This window comes from Sus scrofa, chromosome 14, assembly GCF_000003025.6.
Source record: "Sus scrofa isolate TJ Tabasco breed Duroc chromosome 14, Sscrofa11.1, whole genome shotgun sequence".
NCBI lineage: Eukaryota > Metazoa > Chordata > Mammalia > Artiodactyla > Suidae > Sus > Sus scrofa.
Window position 1 is genome coordinate 71828738 of NC_010456.5, and position 19366 is coordinate 71848103.

General features: G+C 39.6%; 1 protein-coding gene across 8 annotated transcripts in view; it reads left to right on the forward strand.

Moving 5' to 3' along the window:
* Positions 1-19366, forward strand: part of CCAR1 (cell division cycle and apoptosis regulator 1) — a 67135-nt gene that overhangs the window by 1229 nt on the left and 46540 nt on the right. For 6 of the 8 annotated variants that reach the window (XM_021072498.1, XM_021072497.1, XM_021072501.1 and 3 more), the window contains exons 2-5: positions 210-331; positions 15458-15630; positions 16012-16056; positions 18788-18820. In XM_021072498.1, the coding sequence (XP_020928157.1) occupies positions 259-331; positions 15458-15630; positions 16012-16056; positions 18788-18820 (324 nt within the window). In that variant the 5' untranslated portion in view covers positions 210-258. The remainder of the gene's footprint in view (positions 1-209; positions 332-15457; positions 15631-16011; positions 16057-18787; positions 18821-19366) is intronic. The other 2 variants (XM_021072502.1, XM_021072503.1) reach the window with 1 other exon arrangement.

Sequence of the window (19366 nt, forward strand, 5' to 3'; positions counted from 1 at the left end):
GTAAGTTAGCTCCTCATGTCATCTATCAGATGCTTTTGGTCAACTTCTTGATGTAAAATGTTTTTACTGCGTATCGGACGTTTCATATGCCTCTTGCTATTTATATTTGGTCTAGGAAGATGTCCTTGAAAATTTAAACGTTTCCTTAATGCTTTTGTTGTATTTATAGTTTGGTTGAACTTTGAACTGTGTGGCTCCTTTCTTAATAGATCGCTGTTGTAGAAGACAAACAAGCGAAGGTTGCCCCCCTCTTTTATCATGGCTCAGTTTGGAGGACAGAAGAATCCGCCATGGGCTACTCAGTTTACAGCCACTGCAGTATCTCAGCCAGGTCAGGCTTCTGTATACACGTACTGTAAATGTGGGATTGGGGGACATGTTATAACTATATGAATTAGGCTCTGCGTAATGTTGTAAACAGTTCACAAATGCCTTACCTTTTTTAAAATTACTTAATGATTTTTATTTTTTTCCGTCACAGCTGCTTTACAGTGTTCTGTCAGTTTTCTACTGTATACCAGGGTGACCCAGTTGCACATACACATAAACATTCCTTTTTCTCACATTATCATGCTCCATCGTAGGTGACTAGATACACTTCCCAGTGCTATACAGCAGGAAAATGCTGTATTTTTTAAGCTTATGTATAAAGCTTCTTTTTAACAATTCATGGATCAACTAGTAAAGAAATCTGTTTTACACATTAGTTTGGAGAGTTATATATAGTTTTTCAAACATTAAATTGAATAATTTAAATTAGTTTATGTTAACAGTCACTCATTCATTAGTTTACCTCATATGGCATGTTAAGATGTCAGTATTCACAAGTTAAAGTAAGTGTATTAATCCATACTTGATGAAAAATTATACATGACTGTTTTTCAGTTATTTGAATTTAAAGTAGAAAAACCAAGCAAACACATAAATAGCTGTTAAAAAGGAGCAAATGAAATAAAAAAAAAAAAAAAAAAAAAAAAAAAAAAAAAAAAAAAAAAAAAAAAAAAAAAAAAAAAAAAAAAAAAATAAATAGCTGTAAAAGGAGCAAATGAATATTTACATTTTCAAAATAAAGGTCAAGAAAGCATCCCTTTCAAGAGTTCCCGTTGTGGTGCATTGGTTAACGAATCCGACTAGGAACCATGAGGTTGAGGGTTCCATCCCTGGCCTTGCTCAGTGGGTTAAGGATCTAGCATTGCTTTGAGGTGTGGTGTAGGTGGCAGATGCAGCTAGGATCCCATGTTGCTGTGGCTCTGGTGTAGGCCAGCAGCTTTTGCTCGGATTAGACCCCTAGCCTGGGAACCTTCATATGCCGAGAGTGCGGCCCTAGAAGAGACAAAAAAGAAAATGTCCCTTTCAAAGTAAAGTAACAAAATTTGTCATTGAAATTGTTTCAGTGTTTCTTCCCCTTAGGAAGAATTTTTTTTTAACCATTTCTTTACTTACAGTTTGAGCTTTAAAACTAGTTTCCCAAGGAGTTTACAGAATGAAATTTTGAGTTTCTTTGAGTACCCAGAAAAGTTGCAGCTTATTCTGTTAATTTGAATATATTTTTATTTATGACATAGCTGATACTGGTTCTTTGCTTCATTTCTACTTACTTAAAATTTTGTAATTCGAGGTCAGTGGCGAAGACACTGATCTTCTAATTCCAGTGTTCTAAATTTGAAGGAACTGATTAGTTATGTAGATGACCTTTCTCTTTAAAGAAATGGATACAGAAAATTATACATATTATTTTTATTTTATTACACTTATCACAATTTTATTTTAATTACTCTTGATTTGACGGTTTAAATAATAATTACTTCTGCAGACAACTAAAAATAACAATAAAGATTATGTCAGTTAAGATCCAACTGTTTCTACTATGTGTTAAATAGTGCGGAACCCGATAATGACTTAGTTTCAATGAAACAATAATTATTAGCAACTACTGTGTACCCAGAAGCAAGTGCTGTATGCTGGTATTTTAGTAAATGAAGCATGCTTACCTTTTTTTCCTGCATATAATTTGTTTTAAATTCATGCCTGTATTCTAATAGAATATCCGTTGTGGAATTCCATTGCCTATAGGTCTTAACATTTTTATTGTAATTACTTAAACATGCACTATACTCTTGTATTTTTTGTTTATTTTGTTTATTTATTTTTTTTTAACTATGGTATGCAGTGGCTTGACGTGGGATCTCAGTTCCTAGACCAGGGATTGAACCCAGACTGCAGCATTGAAAGCGCTGAGACCCACCCACTAGACCACTAAGAACTCCCTATACTCTTGTTATTTATTTTATTTTTGTTTTGTATATTTTATTTTATTATTATTTTTGCTTTTTAGGGCGGCACCCAAGACATGTGGAGGGCCAGGCTAGGAGTCTAATTGGAGTTAGAGCTGCCAGCCTATGCCTCAACCACAGCAATGCCACATCTGAGCCATGTCTGCGACCTATACCGCAGCAGATTCATTTCCGCTTGCCATGACGGGAACTCCAATCATAGTTTTTTAAACTCTAAAAATTTTATTGATCCATCATGACTTCAGTAAGTAAGCAAGTATTTTGTTGCATCTATGTTTACTTTTCTTATAAACATCCTGGAATAGGTTCTAATTGGAACTCTAGTGATAATATTTTTATTAAAATATTTAATTTCATAGCTCCTGTCTGTGGCTCAGGGGAAACGAATTCGACTAGGAACCATGAGGTTGTGAGTTTGATCCCTGGCCTTGCTCAGTGGGTTAAGGATCCGGCATTGCCATGAGCTGTGGTGTAGGTCACAGACGCGGCTTCGATCTAGCATTTGCTGTGGCTCTGGCGTAGGCTGGTAGGAACAGCTCTGATTCGACCCCTAGCCTGGGAACCTCCGTATGTCGCAAGTGCGGCCCTAAAAGACAAAAAAAATTTTAATTTCTAGGTGCTGTATTTTGGGCTGTTTCCTGAAATCTTGGTATTTTCATGCCTTTATTTACAAGCCTGTGTGTCCAATTATAATCTTATTAGAGTTGATTCTCAGAGCCAAGCTAATTTTTGTCAGAGTTAAATTATTTTCAGTCCTAAGGACATTCAAATATGTTTCATTTACACCTCATTTCATTGGAGATCTTTTTTTTTAATTAATTAATTGATTAACTTTTTTGCTATTTCTTGGGCTGCTCCTGCGGCATATGGAGGTTCCCAGGCTAGGGGTCTAATCGGAGCTGTAGCCACTGGCCTACGCCAGAGCCACAGCAACGCAGGATCTGAGCGGCGTCTGTGACCTCCACCACAGCTCACGGCAACACCGGATCCTTAACCCACTGAGCGAGGGCAGGGATCAAACCCACAACCTCATGGTTCCTAGTCAGATTCGTTAACCACTGTGCCACGATGGGAACTCCTGGAGATTGTTTTCACCTAAGTATATAGCACCTTAAATTTTTTCCTGACAACTTCAAATAAAATTTCAGAAAAAATTTCAACTAAGGGCATTAAAAGGACTTAATTCGGGAGTTCCCATTGTGGCGCAATGGAAATGAATCTGACTAGTTTTAAAAATCTGACTAGTTTTACCATGAGGATGTGGTCAGGGCCTCATTCAGTGGGTCAGGGATCTTCCATCGGCTGTGGTATAGGTCACAGACATGGCTTGGATCTGGCATTATTATGGTTCCAATTTAACCCTTAGCCAGGGAACTTCCATATGCTGTGAATGTGGCCCTAAAAAGCAAAAAAAAAAAAAATTAATTAGGTTAATAGTATAGGTGCCAGTTTTACTCTGGTTAAAAAAAAAACAAAAGCACACATTGAACCAGATGCATTAGTATCAAAGGTCATTGTCATAAATGATCGTGCAGAAGAAAGAGGTTAAAGAATTAATTCAATTCAAATGAAATATTTTGATCTGTGCTTATATGTTTTACTTTTTCTCCTGAAAGCAATATAAAAATGACCACTCTTTTTGTATATAACTTAACATAGTTTTGTTTAGTTAATGGCTTTGCTTTTCTATTTTCTCGCAGGGTTATTTTGTATTTATACTAACTGAAAATTTTCACCAGACAGTGATTTGAAAATGTCATTGCACTCACACAGATATCATTTTTAAAATAATGTTAAAAATAAGATTAAAAACTGTAAAAGTATGAACACTAACAGTTTGTTGCTGAAATTTGTCACAAAATTGAAAATCAGTATTTGAATTTTTTTTTTTTTGTCTTTTTAGAGCTGTACCCATGGCATATGGAGGTCCCCAGGCTAGGGGTCAAATAGGAGCTGTAGCTGCTTGCCTGTAGCAATGCAGGATGTGAGACGCATCTTTGACCTACACCATAGCTCATGGCAATGCCGGATCCTTAACCCACTGAGTGAGGCCAGGGATTGAACCTGTGTCTTCATGGATGCTAGTCAGATTTGTTTCCACTGAGTCACGATGGAAACTCCTGAATTGTTTTTGATTAATTTTAGTGCTGAGTCTGTTCAGTTAAGGAGCATTAGCAATTTCTAGATGTCGTAATCTGTCATCTGTAGTTTTCTTTTCTTTTATTCCCTATATTCATTCATATATCAAAACCTTGACTTTTACTCTTTTGAAATTGCCTCAAAATTTATGCCTGTATCTTACATTTACGCCCTCTGCAGGTAACATTTGGATAACTGCATCAGTAGCAGCTTTTTCTTGGTTACAGATCCTATGCCAAAGTCTCTCAACTTTTAGGCCCTTTCATACCCTTCCCAGACCTTTATATCCTAATCTATAATGATTATTATAAATCATGCACTGAAATCGGGATGTTCTTCCCAACCTGTCACTTGATGGTGCTCTGTATTTATTATCCTTTATTAAGTTCTAACTACTTTTGTTTGCTTTCCTGTCTTAACTTACTGGGTATGGTACTTATTATTTCTCCCCCAATTCCAATGTATATCTGTTAGATATGATATTCCTAGAGTTTGATTTTCTATAAATTTTCCAGAGCTGGATAAGCCTTGATGTAGATTCTTTCTCAACTCCTTTCTCTAACAGGTGAAGAATTTGAGGCCTATGAAAGTGAAGAAATTTGTTTTCTATATAATGTCACAGAAGAGTCCAATATTAGATCACAGAATTGTAGTTCATTGTTTCTTCCCTGACTCTGTGCTTTTATTTATTCTCAAAAATACCTTCAAGGATTTTTAGAATACATTCCAAACTCCTTCATGGTATTCAAGATCTATATTCCCAGCACTATTTCTCATCTCCTACACTGAAATATTTGTTTTTAATAATTTACCCTATTTTCCCATCTCCTGGCTGAAGTGCTGTGGTGCATATTCAGTGACAGTCACACCTAACTAGAGCATGTATTTATTTATTTATTTTTGCACTCACGGCATATGGAGGTTCCCAGGGAAGGAGTCTAATCAGAGCTACAGCTGCTGGCCTACACCACCACAGCCACAGCAATGCCAGATTCTTAACCCACTGAGCAAGGCCAGGGATCGAACCTGCAAGCTCATGGTTCCTAGTCAGATTCGTTTCTGCTGCACCACAATGAGACCTCCTTAACTAGAGAGCTTTTAGGTTTGAAAGTTTTAAGAATTTTCTATTGTTTTAAAGTGACATTCAGAGAGAGCTGGCAAGTCACTGAATCTTAAGTAGCCCTTATATTAATTAATTATATTGATTTAGGAATATCTTCAGTATGTTTGACTCAGAATATTTGCATATGTATATAATTACAACTGTATGAAAGTGTTGGGATCGAATTAGCCAATTCAGACCTATTCTTTTTTTCTTTTTTCTTTTTTGGTCATGCCCTCAGCATGTGGAAGTTCTTGGGCCAGGGGCCAGGAACTGAATCCACACCAGAGTAGTGACTGAAGCCTCTGCAATAACAACTTTGTATCCTTAACCCTCTTTGTCACAGGAGAACTCCTCTAGGTTATTTTTTCAAATTGAGTTGTAGATAATTTACAGTGTTATGTTAGTGTCAAGTGTGTAATAAAGAGTTTCAGTTGTATATTTATTTATATATATGTATATATGAGGTTTTGGATTTTAGTATTTTAGAAGGATGACTTGTTTTAGTAACAATAGGTATAAAGGTAAGGATCTTTAAATTTGTGAGTGATCTTACAAAGGACAACAAATAGGGGACAGGTTTCTTATGTGTTTTAATGCTGTGTGTACTAGTATTCAGTATATAGTTATTAAGAGTATGTCATGACTTGAAGGCTTTAGTCATATGAAGTTGATTTTATGGTTTAGAAATTAATTTTACTTTTGCGCTTAAAGCTTAAAGGAAACCTATCCCTTAAATTTACTTTACCTCTGATAGTCTCTGGTCATTTAGGGCTCATTTCTTTGGTTTGTCTGTGGAAATATTGATACTTAGTTACAAGTATATCTGTTTCAGTTAGGTCATGAGACCTTCAGCAATCTGTTGAATCAGGTACAGATAAATGAACAGACTGTTCCAATATGGATAAGTGGAAAAGATCTCTAACTGATAATGTGGCCACTTACAGAGAGAGAAAGATTAAATCAGAGATTAATACCCTTATACTTTGCAAGCTATAAAATTATCTTGCAGAATATTGATTGTAGTAATTCATAAGAATAGAGAATACTATATAGGAATATTCAAGGATAGCTTCTCAGATGTCCACAAAAAAAGAGAAGCATAATAAATTTTAATGAAATATACTTCAGTGAGATTAAAATCTGAAATATAAATGATTTTTAAAAAATTTTACTGTAGTGTAGTTGATTTACAATATTTTATAGTTTTAGGTATACAGTAAAATGAATCAGTTATACATATAGATACCTATTCTTTTTTCCCCTGTATGTTATTACTGAACATTGAATAGACCTCTCTATGATATATAAGTAGGTCCTTGTTATCTATTTTATATGTAGTATGTACTGCGTTTATCCCATTCTCCCAGTTTATCCTCCCACCCCAGTAGTTTCCCCTTTGGTAACTAAGTTTGATTTTGAAATCTGCAAGTTTGATTTTGTTGTATGAATGAATTCATAGGTATCATTTTTTTTAATTGTTCACAAAAATTTTTTTTGGCTTTTTTTAGGGGCACACCCTCGGATGTTTGGAAGTTCCCAGGCGAGGGGTGAAATAAGAGCTGCAGCTGCTAGCCTATCCCAAAGCCACAGCAATGTGGGAACTGAGCCATGTCTGTGACCTACGTGACAGATCATGGCAATACCAGATCCTTAACCCATTGAGCAAGGCCAGGGATCGAACCCGAATCCTCTTGGATACTAGTCAGGTTCACAACCTGCTGAGCTATAGTGGGTACTTCCTTATCATGTTTTATTAGATTCCACATACAAGTGATACTATATTTGTCTTTGACTTACTTCACTTAGTATGATAATTTCAAGATCTATTCAGTTGCTAGAAATGGTATTCATTCTTTTTTTTATTGTGAGTAGTATTCTGTTGTATATATATATGTACATCGTCTTTATTCTCTTTTTTTGGTCTTTTATCTTTTTAGGGCTGTACTCACGGCTTATGGAGGTTCTCAGGCTAGGGGTCTAATTGGAGCTACAGCTGTCAGCCCACACCACATCTCACAGCAACACCAGATCCTTAACCCACTGAGTAAAGCCAGGGATTGAACCTGCAACCTCATGGTTTCCTAGTCAGATTCGTTTACACTGCGCGCCATGACGGTAACTCCCATTTTTCTGTTGATGGACATTTAGGTTGCTTCCATGTCTTATTATTGTAAATAGTGTTTCAGTGAACATTGGAGTGTGTGTATCTTTTTTAATTACGATTTTCTCTGGATATATGCCCAGGAGTGGGATTGCTGGGTCATATGGTAGTTCTGTATTTAGCTAAGGAACCGCCATACTGGTATTCTTAGTTGTTGTACCAATTTACATTCTCACCAGCAGTGTGGGAGAGTTCTCTTTTTTCCATATCTTCTCCAGTGTTTATTGTTTGTAGACTTTTTTTTGGCCACACTTGCAGCATGTGGAAGTTCCCAGGCCAGGGGTTGAACCTGAGACATAGCTGTGACACAGGCTGCTGCAGTGACAACACCTTATACTTAACTCACTGTGCCACAAGGGAACTCCTGATTTTTGTTTTATTCATTTATATTTTATTTTATTTTTAAATTTTTATTTATTTATTTATTTTTAGGGCCTCTCCTGCAGCATATGGAAGCTCCAAGGCTAGGGGTCAAATTGGAGCTACAGCTGCTAGTCTACACCACAGCTACAGCAACCCAGGATTCACAGCCCATGGAAATGCTGGGTCCTTAACCTACTGAGCAAGGCAAGGGATGGAACCCGCAACTTCATGGTTCCTAGACGGATTTGTTTCTGGTGCACCATGACAAGAACTCCAGGACGGAACTTCTGTAAATGATTTTTCTTTTTTTTTTTTTTTTTTTTTTGTCTTTTTAGGGCCTCACACGTGGCATATGAAAATTCCCAGGCTGGGGGTTGAATTAGAGCTGTAGCCCCCTGCCTACACCACAACCACACCAACACCATATCCGCGCCTCATCTGTGACCTGTACCACAGCTCCAGGGAAACCGGATCCTTAGCACACTAAATAAGGCCAGGAATTGAACCTGCATCCTCATGGATAGCAGTTGGTTCATTACTGCTGAGCCATGACAGGAATTCCTCTAAATGACTTTTAAGAGCTATATTAGAGACATAGAAAAGCCATAACCATGTGCACAGTAATTTTACAAAATCTGGACTAACTAGCTAGTAGTGTGAAGCATCTCCTTCCCATAAATTTCTCCTAGCAGTTGAGCCTTTTAGTACCAATCAGTATGTTTTATAGTTTCTTTTTCTTTTTCTTTTCTTTTTTTTTTTTTTTTTTGTCTTTTTGCCATTTCTTGGGCCGCTCCCGTGGCACATGGAGGTTCCCAGGCTAGGGGTCTAATCAGAGCTGTAGCCACCGGCCTACACCAGAGCCACAGCAATGCCAGATCCAAGCCGCGTCTGCGACCTACACCACAGCTCACTGCAATGCCGGGTCCCCAACCCACTGAGCAAGGGCAGGGATCGAACCTGTAACCTCATGATTCCTAGTCGGATTCGCTAACCACTGCACCATGACAGGAACTCCAGTATGGCCACCTTTAAGATATAAATTCTTCCAACCCAGGAGCATAGAATATCTTCGATTTCTTTGAATCCTCTTTAACTTCCTTGATTAATGTTTTTATAGTTCTTGGCAAACGAGTCTTTCACCTCCTTGGTCAAGATTATTCCTAGGTATTTATTTTTTGGGGGTGTGATTTTAAAAGTTTTTTTTGATATTCCTTTTCTAATGTTTCATTGTTAGTATACAGAAATGCCACCAATTTCTGAATGTTAATCTTGTATCCTGCTACTTTGCTGAATTCGTTGATCGGTTTGAGTAGTTTTTGTGTGGAGTCCTTAGGGTTTTCAATAGTGTCATGTAATGTGCATACAGGGATAATTTTACCTCTTCTCTTCCAATTTGGATACCTTTTATTTCTTTTGTTTGTCTGATTGCTGTGGCTAGGACTTCTGTGTTGAATAAAAGTGGTGAGAGTGGGTCTTGTCTCGTTCCAGATTTTAGCGGGAAGGCTTTCAGCTTTTCTCCATTGAGTATTATATTTGCTGTGGATTTGTCATAAATGGCTTTATGTTAAGGTGTGTTTCCTCTATACCCACTTTTGTAAGAGTTTTTTTTATCATGAATGTATATTGTGTCAAATGCTTTTTCTGCGTCCATTGAGATAATCAAGAGGGTTTTGACTTTTCTTATGTTAATGTGGTGTATGGCTTTGATTGCATGTTGAACCATCCTTGTGAACTAGATGAATCCCACCTGGTCATGGTATGTGATCTTTTTTATATGTTGTTGGATTTGGGTGGCTAAAATTCTGTTGAGAATTTTCATGCCTGTATTCATCAAAGATATTGGTCTAGGAGTTCCCATCTTGGCACAGCGAAAACGAATCTGACTAGGAACCATGAAGTTGCAGGTTCCATCCCTGGCTTTCCCTCAGTGGGTTGAGGATCTGATGTTGCCATGAGCTGTGGTGTAGGTCACAGACTGGGCTCAGATCTTGCATTGCTGTGGCTGTGGTGTAGGCTGGCAGCTGTAGCTGATTGGACCCCTAGCCTGGGAACCTCTATCTGCTATGGGTGTGGCCATAAAAAGCAAAAAAAAAAAAAGAGAGATATTGGTCTCTAATTTTCTTTTTTGGTAGTATCTTTAGTTCTGGTATTCGGGAAGGGTGATGGTGGCTTCATAGAATGTCTTTGGGAAAAGTTTAAGGAGAATGGGTATAAGTTCTTCTTTGTATGTTTGGTAGTATTCGCCTGTGAAGCCATCTCGTCCTGGGCTTTTGTTTGTAGGAAGTGGTTTTATTACTTTTTTAGTTTTTAAAAATTAGTGTTGGAGTTCCTCTTGTGGCTCAGCAGGTTAAGGACCTGATGTTGTCTCTGTAATGATAGCGGTTCAACCCCTGGCCTTACTCAGTGTGTTAAGCATCCTACATTGCCACAAGTGGGGGTGTAGGCCACAGTTTCTGCTAGGATCTGATGTTGCCATGGCTGTGGTGTAGGCGGCCCTTGCAGCTTTGATTTGACCTACTAGCCGGGCCACTTCTGTATGGGGCAGCTGCAGCAGTAAAGAAAAAAAAAATCTGTGTTTTAGTAGGGAATACTTTGTAATTGATACAAATTTCAAACATTATTTCTGGGATTTGTTATTGCGTATCTTTATTGTTGGTTTGTTTTATTTATTTATTTATTTTTTTGTCTTTTTGCCTTCGCTAGGGCTGCTCCTGTGGCATATGGAGGTTCCCAGGCTAGGGGTCGAATTGGAGTTGTAGCCACCGGCCTACGCCATAGTCGCAGCTACTCGGTGTCCGAGCCATGTCTGCAACCTACACCACAGCTCATGGCAACGCCAGATCCTTAACCCACTGAGCAAGGCCAGGGATCATACCTGCAACCCCATGGTTCCTAGTCTGATTCGTTAACCACTGAACCATGATGGGAACTCTGGTTTGTTTTATTTTTAAGTAGAATTAATCTGGATTTTTAAACAGCTGATTGATGGTGAACCTCACCTAAAAGATTTTCTGGAAGATTCGAGACTAGTTGCTTTGGTTAATTCATTAATGGCTTCTATTCTGTTCCTATAAGGCACAAAGTTGTTCTTTGAAAAGGGTTATTGGGAGTTCCTGTCGTGGCACAGTGGTTAACGAATCCGACTAGGAACCATGAGGTTGTGGGTTCGATCCCTGGGCTTGCTCAGTGGGTTAAGGATCTGGTGTTGCCATGAGCTGTGGTGTAGGTCACAGACGCAGCTTGGATCCTGTGTTGCTGTGGCTCTGGCATAGGCTGGTGGCTACCGCTCCGATTGGACCCCTGGCCTGGGAACCTCCATTTGCCATGGGAGCGGCTCAAGAGATGGTAAAAAGACAAAAAAAAAAAAAAAAAAAAAAAAATAGAGGTGAAAAGGGTTATTGGAGTTCCTGCTGTCCTGCAACACAATTGGCAACATCTCTGGAGCTGTGGGTTTAAACAGTGGTTTAAAGGTCCACTGTTGCGGTAGCTGTGACATAGGTCTGAACTGTGGCTTGCATCTGATCCCTGGCTCGGGGGCTCAGTATGTTTTGAGGCAGCCAGAGAAGAAAAAGGGTCATTAACCAAAGCTATAGAGCAGTATTTTTTCAGGTTATTCTCAGGTGTAAGCAATGTTTTTGAAAAGGGAGTATTACATCAGCAAATACTGCTTTAGTGGCAACATCTTTGAGGTTCATAGTGCTTAGTGGCATATTAAAGTTTCTTATCAAAAAAAATAAAGTTTCTTATCAAAGCACAGTAAAAATGTGTGCTTTAATACACTGTTTCCTAAACTTTTTAAATTTTACATCCCTTTTTTTTCAAACTGCAGTTCTTTGGAAACTAGGCCTTGTTCCAGGAAATAACAGTTTTGGGAAGTGCAGTGTTAGACTAATTTATGGTTGATAGTGCTTTTGCATTTAATGGAATTGCATAAAAGCATCAAGTAAAATCTTTCTCATGTTCTTTTCAGTGGTTATTTAGTCTTTTTTTAGGGCCATACCTGTGACATATGGAAGTTCCCAGGCTAGGTGTCAAATTGGAGCTGTATCCACTGGCCTACACCATGGCCAAGTTGCGTCTGCCACCTACATCACAGCTCATGGCTTCGCTGGATCTTTAACCCACTGAGTGAGGTCAGGGATTGAATCCTCATCCTCATGGACGTAACGTTCATCACTGACGAGCCACGATGGGAATTCCCTCTTCAGTTTTTAACCTTGTTTGAGCATACCGTAAGCATTAAATTGCTAAGTCTCTCCTTCTGAGCCCTCTCTGCAGTTATTTGGCTTAAACAAATGATTGTTAAAGCACTCTGTGGTTGTTGCTCATTGCTCAGTATAGTAGTGAACTAAAATTAAAAACTTTGGGTTTTGAATTATTTTTATTTTTTGTTTGTCGTCTTAAGGCTGCACCAGTGGCATATGTAGGTTCCCAGGCTAGGGGTCGAATTGGAGCTGTAGCTATCGGCCTACGCCACAGGCATAGCAGTGCAAGATCAGAGCCTAGCCTACAGCTTGCAACAACACCGAATCCTTAACCCACTGATCGAGGCCAGGGATCAAACCTGCATCATCATGGATACTATTCAGGTTCATTAACCACTGAAAGGAACCCCTATTATTTATTTATTTATTTACTTTTACTTTTTAGGGCCACATCTGAGGCATATGGAGGTTCCCAGGCTAGAGGTCGAATCACAGCTGCAGCTGCCGGCCTACACCGTAGTCACAGCAACGCTGCATCCAGGCTGTGTCTGCAACCTACACCACAGCTTGAGGCAAAGTTAGATCCCTGACCCACTGAGTGAAGTCTGGGGTGGAACTCGAATCTTCGTGGGTACTAGTGGGATTCATTTCCCCTGCACCACAACAAGAACTCCCTATTTTTATTTTTTATTTTTGTGTTGTCCCTATTTATTTATGACAGATATTCCATATTCCAGGTCCTGTTCCTGTCATAAGTTCTTTAAAAGTATGGAATGCAGAGTTCCTCTTGTGGCTCAGTGGTACCAAGCCCAGTTAGTATCCACGAGGATTCGGGTTCAATCCCTGGCCGTGCTAAGTGGGTTAAAGGATCCTATTTTGCTATTGGCTATGGTGTAGGTCACAGACGAGGCTCGGATTTGGCATTGCCGTTGCTGTGGTGTAGGCTGGCAACAATATCTCTGATGTGACCCCTAGCCTGGAAACCTCCATATGCTGCATCTGTGGCCCTTAGAATATATAATATAGGAGGAGTGCCCATTGTGGCCCAGTGGTTAATGAATTCGACTAGGAACCATGAGGTTGTGGTTTCAATTTGTGGCCTTGCACAGTGGGTTAAGGATCTGGCGTTGCCGTGAGCTGTGGCATAGGTCGCAGACACGGCTCGGATCCCGAGTTGCTGTGGCTGTGCTGTAGGCTGGCGGCTACGGCCCCGATTTGACCCCTAGCCTGGGAACTTCCATATGCCGCTGTTGCAGCCCTAGAAGAGACACGCACACGCACACACACACACAACACACATATAATTGGAATGCTTATCGTGCCCTTGTGGCAAAGTGGGTTAATGATCCAGCTTGTCTGTGTGGAGGTGCTGGTTCCATCCCTGGCCCAGTGCAGAGGGTTAGGGATTTGGTGTTGCTGCATTTGGCTTCGATTCGACCTCTGGCTTGGGAAGTTTGGTATGTTGTATGTGGCTAAAAAAAAAAATATGGAATGCTCCATGAATTTGTGTGACATCCTTGTGCAAGGGCCATGCTAATCTTCTGTATATCATTCCAATTTTTTTTCCCCCCAAAGGAAGGCTTTATTCTTTTTCTTTGATCTTTTTGCTATTTCTTGGGCCGCTCCCACGGCATATGGAGGTTCCCAGGCTAGGGGTCCAATCGGAGCTGTAGCCACCGGCCTATGCCAGAGCTGCAGCAACATAGGATCCGAGCCGTGTCTGCGACCTACACCACAGCTCACAGCAACACCAGATCCTTAACCCACTGAGCAAGGCCAGGGACCGAACCCTCAACCTCATGGTTCCTAGTCGGATTCGTTAACCACTGCACCACGACGGGAGCTCCCATTCCCATTTTAATATATGTGCTGTTGATGCCAGCAAAAAAGCCATGTTTTGTTTTGTTTTTTTTGTCTTTTCTAGGGCCACGTCCGCGGCATATGGAGGTTCCCAGGCTAGGGGTCCAATCAGGCTTACGCCAGAGCCACAGCAGCTCGAGATCCGAGCCGTGTCTGCAACCTACACCACAGCTCACGGCAACGCCAGATCCTTAACCCACTGAGCAAGGCCAGGGATCAAACCCGCAACCTCATGGTTCCCTGTCGGATTCATTCACCACTGAGCCACGACAGGACCTCCAAAAAAACCATGTTTTTAAAATGTTTCTATTGTGTGTTTTTTAGTTTTACCTTTTTTTTTTTTTTTTGTCTTTTTGCTATTTCTTTGGGCTGCTCCTGCGGCATATGGAGGTTCCCAGGCGAGGGGTCGAATCGGAGCTGTAGCCACCAGCCTACGCCAGAGCCACAGCAACGCTGGATCCGAGCCGCGTCTGCAACCTACACCACAGCTCACGGCAACGCCGGATCGTTAACCCACTGAGCAAGGGTAGGGTCCGAACCCGCAACCTCATGGTTCCTAGTTGGATTCGTTAACCACTGCGCCACGACGGGAACTCCAGTTTTACCATTCTTTTTTTGTCTTGTTAGAGAGCTGCACCTGTGGCATATAGAGGTTCCCAGTCTACGGGTCTAATCAGAGCTGCAGCTGCTGGCCTGTGCCACAGCCACAGCAATGCAGGATCCCAGCTGTGTCTGCAACCTTCACTGCAGCTAACGACAACGCCGGATCATTAACCCACTGAGCGAGGCCAGGGAATGAATCCAAACCTCATGGCTCCTAGCTGGATTTGTTTCCACTGTACCATGACGATACTCCTTCTTACCATCCTTTAATGCAAAGAACAAATACATGAAATTTCTGTCCAGTAGGATGTTTTAAGGGTAAATCATTATCAGGAACACTGTCCTTGATGTACGTTTTTAATCTGCTTGAATATAAAACAAACTCTAGTAAAATAAGATAATTTATCTTTTGCTCTTACTAAAAATATTTCTTAAGAGTACTGTAGCCTCTTTTTCTAGGTAAGATTGGTTGGATTCATTTTGTAGTTTAATTTTTTGGATTAATGTTTTCCTTTTTTGTTGTGACGAATATATTGTAGAAATCTATTGGAATCTGAGGTGGGACATCAATCAGTTAAACTCAACAAACATTACTGGAGTTTTTCTTTAGGTTTTTATTGTTGTGGCAGACTGTAATGCATAACTAAGCACTATTGATAAATACCTAGAAGGGATCCAAATAATCTTGATTCTTGATTCCCCCCCCCCACCTTTAATCTCATTTTAGCTGCATTGGGTGTTCAGCAGCCATCACTCCTTGGAGCATCTCCTACCATTTATACACAGCAAACTGCATTGGCAGCAGCAGGCCTTACCACACAAACCCCAGCAAACTATCAGTTAACTCAGACTGCAGCATTGCAGCAACAAGCCGCAGCTGCAGCAGCTGCATTGCAACAGGTGAATCTTTAATAGTTTTTAATATGTGACATAGACATGAAAAGCTAGGATAGGTACCTTAATATTTTAAAGAATGTATATGGGGTTTTATTACACTTACTGTTCTTTTCGGTTGATAAGAATTATAATAGCCCAGAACATACATAGAAGTTTAGTTGAGAATAGTCAAACTTCTTAAGTTCTTATATTTTTATTATTTGATAAAATTCTATTCTTGAATCTCAGTATAAGTAGTTACTATTTTCTTAATTGTAGCTGTTTCAGAAAATTTCTTTTTAGTGTAATTCTGGTTATGTCTTTGTGTATGTATGGATATCGCTTTTTGAGTATGAGTAGAACAACTAATAATGCATATTTTTCTTTGAAAAATCTCTTTTCCAGCAATATTCACAACCTCAGCAGACCTTGTATAGTGTGCAACAACAGGTTAGTTTATATTTTCCATGTTAAAAACTGATTTTTAAAAAGTCATTTGTTCTAACTAAATTTATATAGATTTTACTTCTCATCAGTAACCTTAAATGTGTGATTTGAATTCTTTTCAGGTGGAGGAAATGTGGTAGGTAGAAAGGAATGTCTCCAGGGAAAAGGAGGATAGGAGAGAAGTCTGAAAACTCAAATCCTCAGCTAGCCCCCAGTCTTTGTTGCATCTTTCTAAGAAAGCATGCAGAGGGTAATCTGGAAAGCACCATGCTTATTACTGAGTCTTTGGCCCACTAGTCCTGTTTGAAACCTGTAGTCCTACTGTGCTGTACTAGACAGACCATTGGCTTTCAGCCTTTATTTATTTAAAGCAACAGAACGGTACCTTCTGTTTATTTGTTTGTTTGTTTTTTGGCCTGCACCCATGCCATGTGGAAGTTCCTGGGCCAGGGATCAAACCTATACCACAGCAAGTGACCTAAGCCACAGCAGTGACAATGCTGCGTCCTTAACTTCTAGGCCACCGGGGAACTCCAGCCCTATTTTTTTTCCTAATAAGATTGTATATTGAAACCCAATATTTAATGTATAAAAATGTTGAAAATGGGAGGAAGCCTCCCCTTGTAGTTCCAACTCCTATTCCCAAAGCACATTTGAGCAATTCGAAAGCTCCTTACTTAGACTAAAAGCAGTTTCTTTGGCTCCTTTTCCCTAGGCCCATAGTCTAATCATGTTCTTCAAGGGTTCTGTCTGTGATGGTAGGAAGAGGTTGGAAAAACTAAATCTGAGGAGAAGCATGTCAAGGAAGGAGGAGTTTGACCTGCTGGAATCTAGATAGGATCTAGTCTAAGCACACATTCTAGGCTTTTCCAGGATTAAGAGGTAGTCTTCAACCTTTTTCAGTTCCATTAAGAAGCTTCAGGAAAGTACAGCAGTCGAGAGAGGAAGAAGGGATCCTAGGGGAGTTCCCATTGTGGTGCAGTGGTTAAGGAATCTGACTAGGAACCATGAGGTTGTGGGTTCGATCCCTGGCCTTGCTCAGTGGGTTAAGGATCTGGCGTTGCCACGAGCTGTGGTGTAGGTCGCAGACGAGGCTCGGATCCTATGTTGCTGTAGCTCTGTCGTAGGCTGGTGGCTACTGCTCCAATTAGACCCTTAGCCTGGGAACCTCCGTATGCCGCAGGAGTGGCCTTAGAGAAGGCAAAAAGACAGAAAAATAAATAAATAAGTAAAAAATAAGGGATACTAGAGAGAGGGACCAAAAACTTGGATCCTAAGACCCAGTAGAGAAACATGAGGCTTTTCAGTCCATTAACTCATCCCTAGATCCATGCCCCCATTTAATCCTTAGCTTAAGTCCTTCAGGGCTTCAGAAGCATTGTATTTTCCCCAAAGATTAAATTATCCCATTAGTAATTGCTTTAGACTTCTAAAAAATTGGTAATGGTTGGTGTCCAAGTTGGCTATCTTGTTTTCAGATATTCTTAGACTTACTTTAGTACTATTAGGAAATATATTTATTAAAGATTGTTATTTTGAACCACATGAAAATGGCAATACTCAAATGTTCTTGTCCTAAAAAATGCCATTACTCATCCATTCATAACTTACAGGAAAATGGTAATTTGGTAAATTTAACCTTTAATATATTTTGACCCAGGTAAACTGAATTAGAATTAGAATGTCATATATATTGTTTTACCTTAGCTTTTTTTCTTCTTTTTTTCAAAGTCTTCCAAGGATTTATTAGGAAGCTTATTACAGTAAATAAAAAGCCATGAACAAAAGAACTGAGATCTAGATTCTGCCATTGGGCTTCAAACACTAGTTAGAAGCTAATAAACATTAAGGATGTCCTAAGGGGAATTTTGCCTTGGTCCCAATCTTAGCCCCCTTAACACTCACACACACAGCAATGATGCCCGTGCTCTTCTCAGACTGCTTAACGGGAGTAGTAGGAAAAAAGACCTTCTCAAGCTATTAAGCATCATTAGGAGATTCCTGCTCTTACACCTGTAACCGTGGGACATTGGTGTGTAACAGACAGCTCCAAGCTGGGCAACTTGACAGGAACGTTGAAAGATGACGGGGAGAAGGAATAAGCACAGGGATAAGTATTTCTAGTTGTAGACCTTCCTGTTGGTAATACAAACACAATACTGAGCCTTCAGAAAGTTTACTTCTCTTCCAAAATTTAAAAATTTCCCCCTTTACACTAATTCCTTTTGCTGTGGAAATGCTATGCTTTGTTATTGCCAGAAAAACTATATACGTCAGAGTGTGTTGTCCTTTATGGTCTCCATGCCTTTGGCAAATCTGACTCTGAGGAGTGCTTCTTGTTTTTGGCGGATATGTGTGAATTGGATAGCCAGTAATGTTTTTGCTAGAGGTAGCATTCTGATGATATTGAATCATTTCTGTAGCATGGTAATTAATATGGGGCAGAACTAGAAATCTACCCCACAAGGGACTTTTCAGATTTTTTGGTGGATGTTATTCCTATGAAATAACAAAAATAATTTCTTTATTGTTATCGAACGAATTAGTTTATATATAAGGCCGACAGTTAAAGTAGTTGTAGGAAACCCTTATACCTAATGACCTATTATATTTCACATATTTCTTATTAGTACTAGTGTAATAGGAATTTTTCCTTTGGTAAAGCATCTCTGAAATAGCAATTCTGATTTATCCTTATGTTTTTTCTTTCTGTTTTTGTTTTTTCTGTTTTTAGTTACAGCAGCCTCAGCAGACCCTTTTAACACAGGTTAGTTTGGCATTACTTTATTTCCTTTGGATATCTGAGTGAAGAGAAGACCAAAGTTTTATTCCCATTCTAGTTTTTCTTTCAGGGTTTAAAGATGAATATTTGTTGGATTCACCTAATAGTGTAGCAATATAATGCTAGAGAAAGATGGAAAGCGTGTTGTTTTTGCTTTTTCTCTTTTATGCTGTTTGATTGCTGATCCAGCTGTTATTTAGTTTGAATAAATGTGAGATTTTATTTTAAATTTAATACTCATTTTGGCTTTTTTTTTTTCTTTTTTTTTGTCTTTTTGCCATTTCTAGGGCTGCTCTCTTGGCATCCCAGGGTAGGGGTCTAATCGGAGCCGTAGCCACTGGCCTACACCAGAGCCACAGCTTCACGGGATCCGAGCCGCGTCTGTGACCTACACCACAGCTTACGGCAATGCCAGATCCTTAACCCACTGAGCAAGGCCAGGGATTGAACCCACAACCTCATGGTTCCTAGTCAGATTCGTTAGCCACTGAGCCACGACGGGAACTCCTGATTTTGGCTTTTGTTTATTTG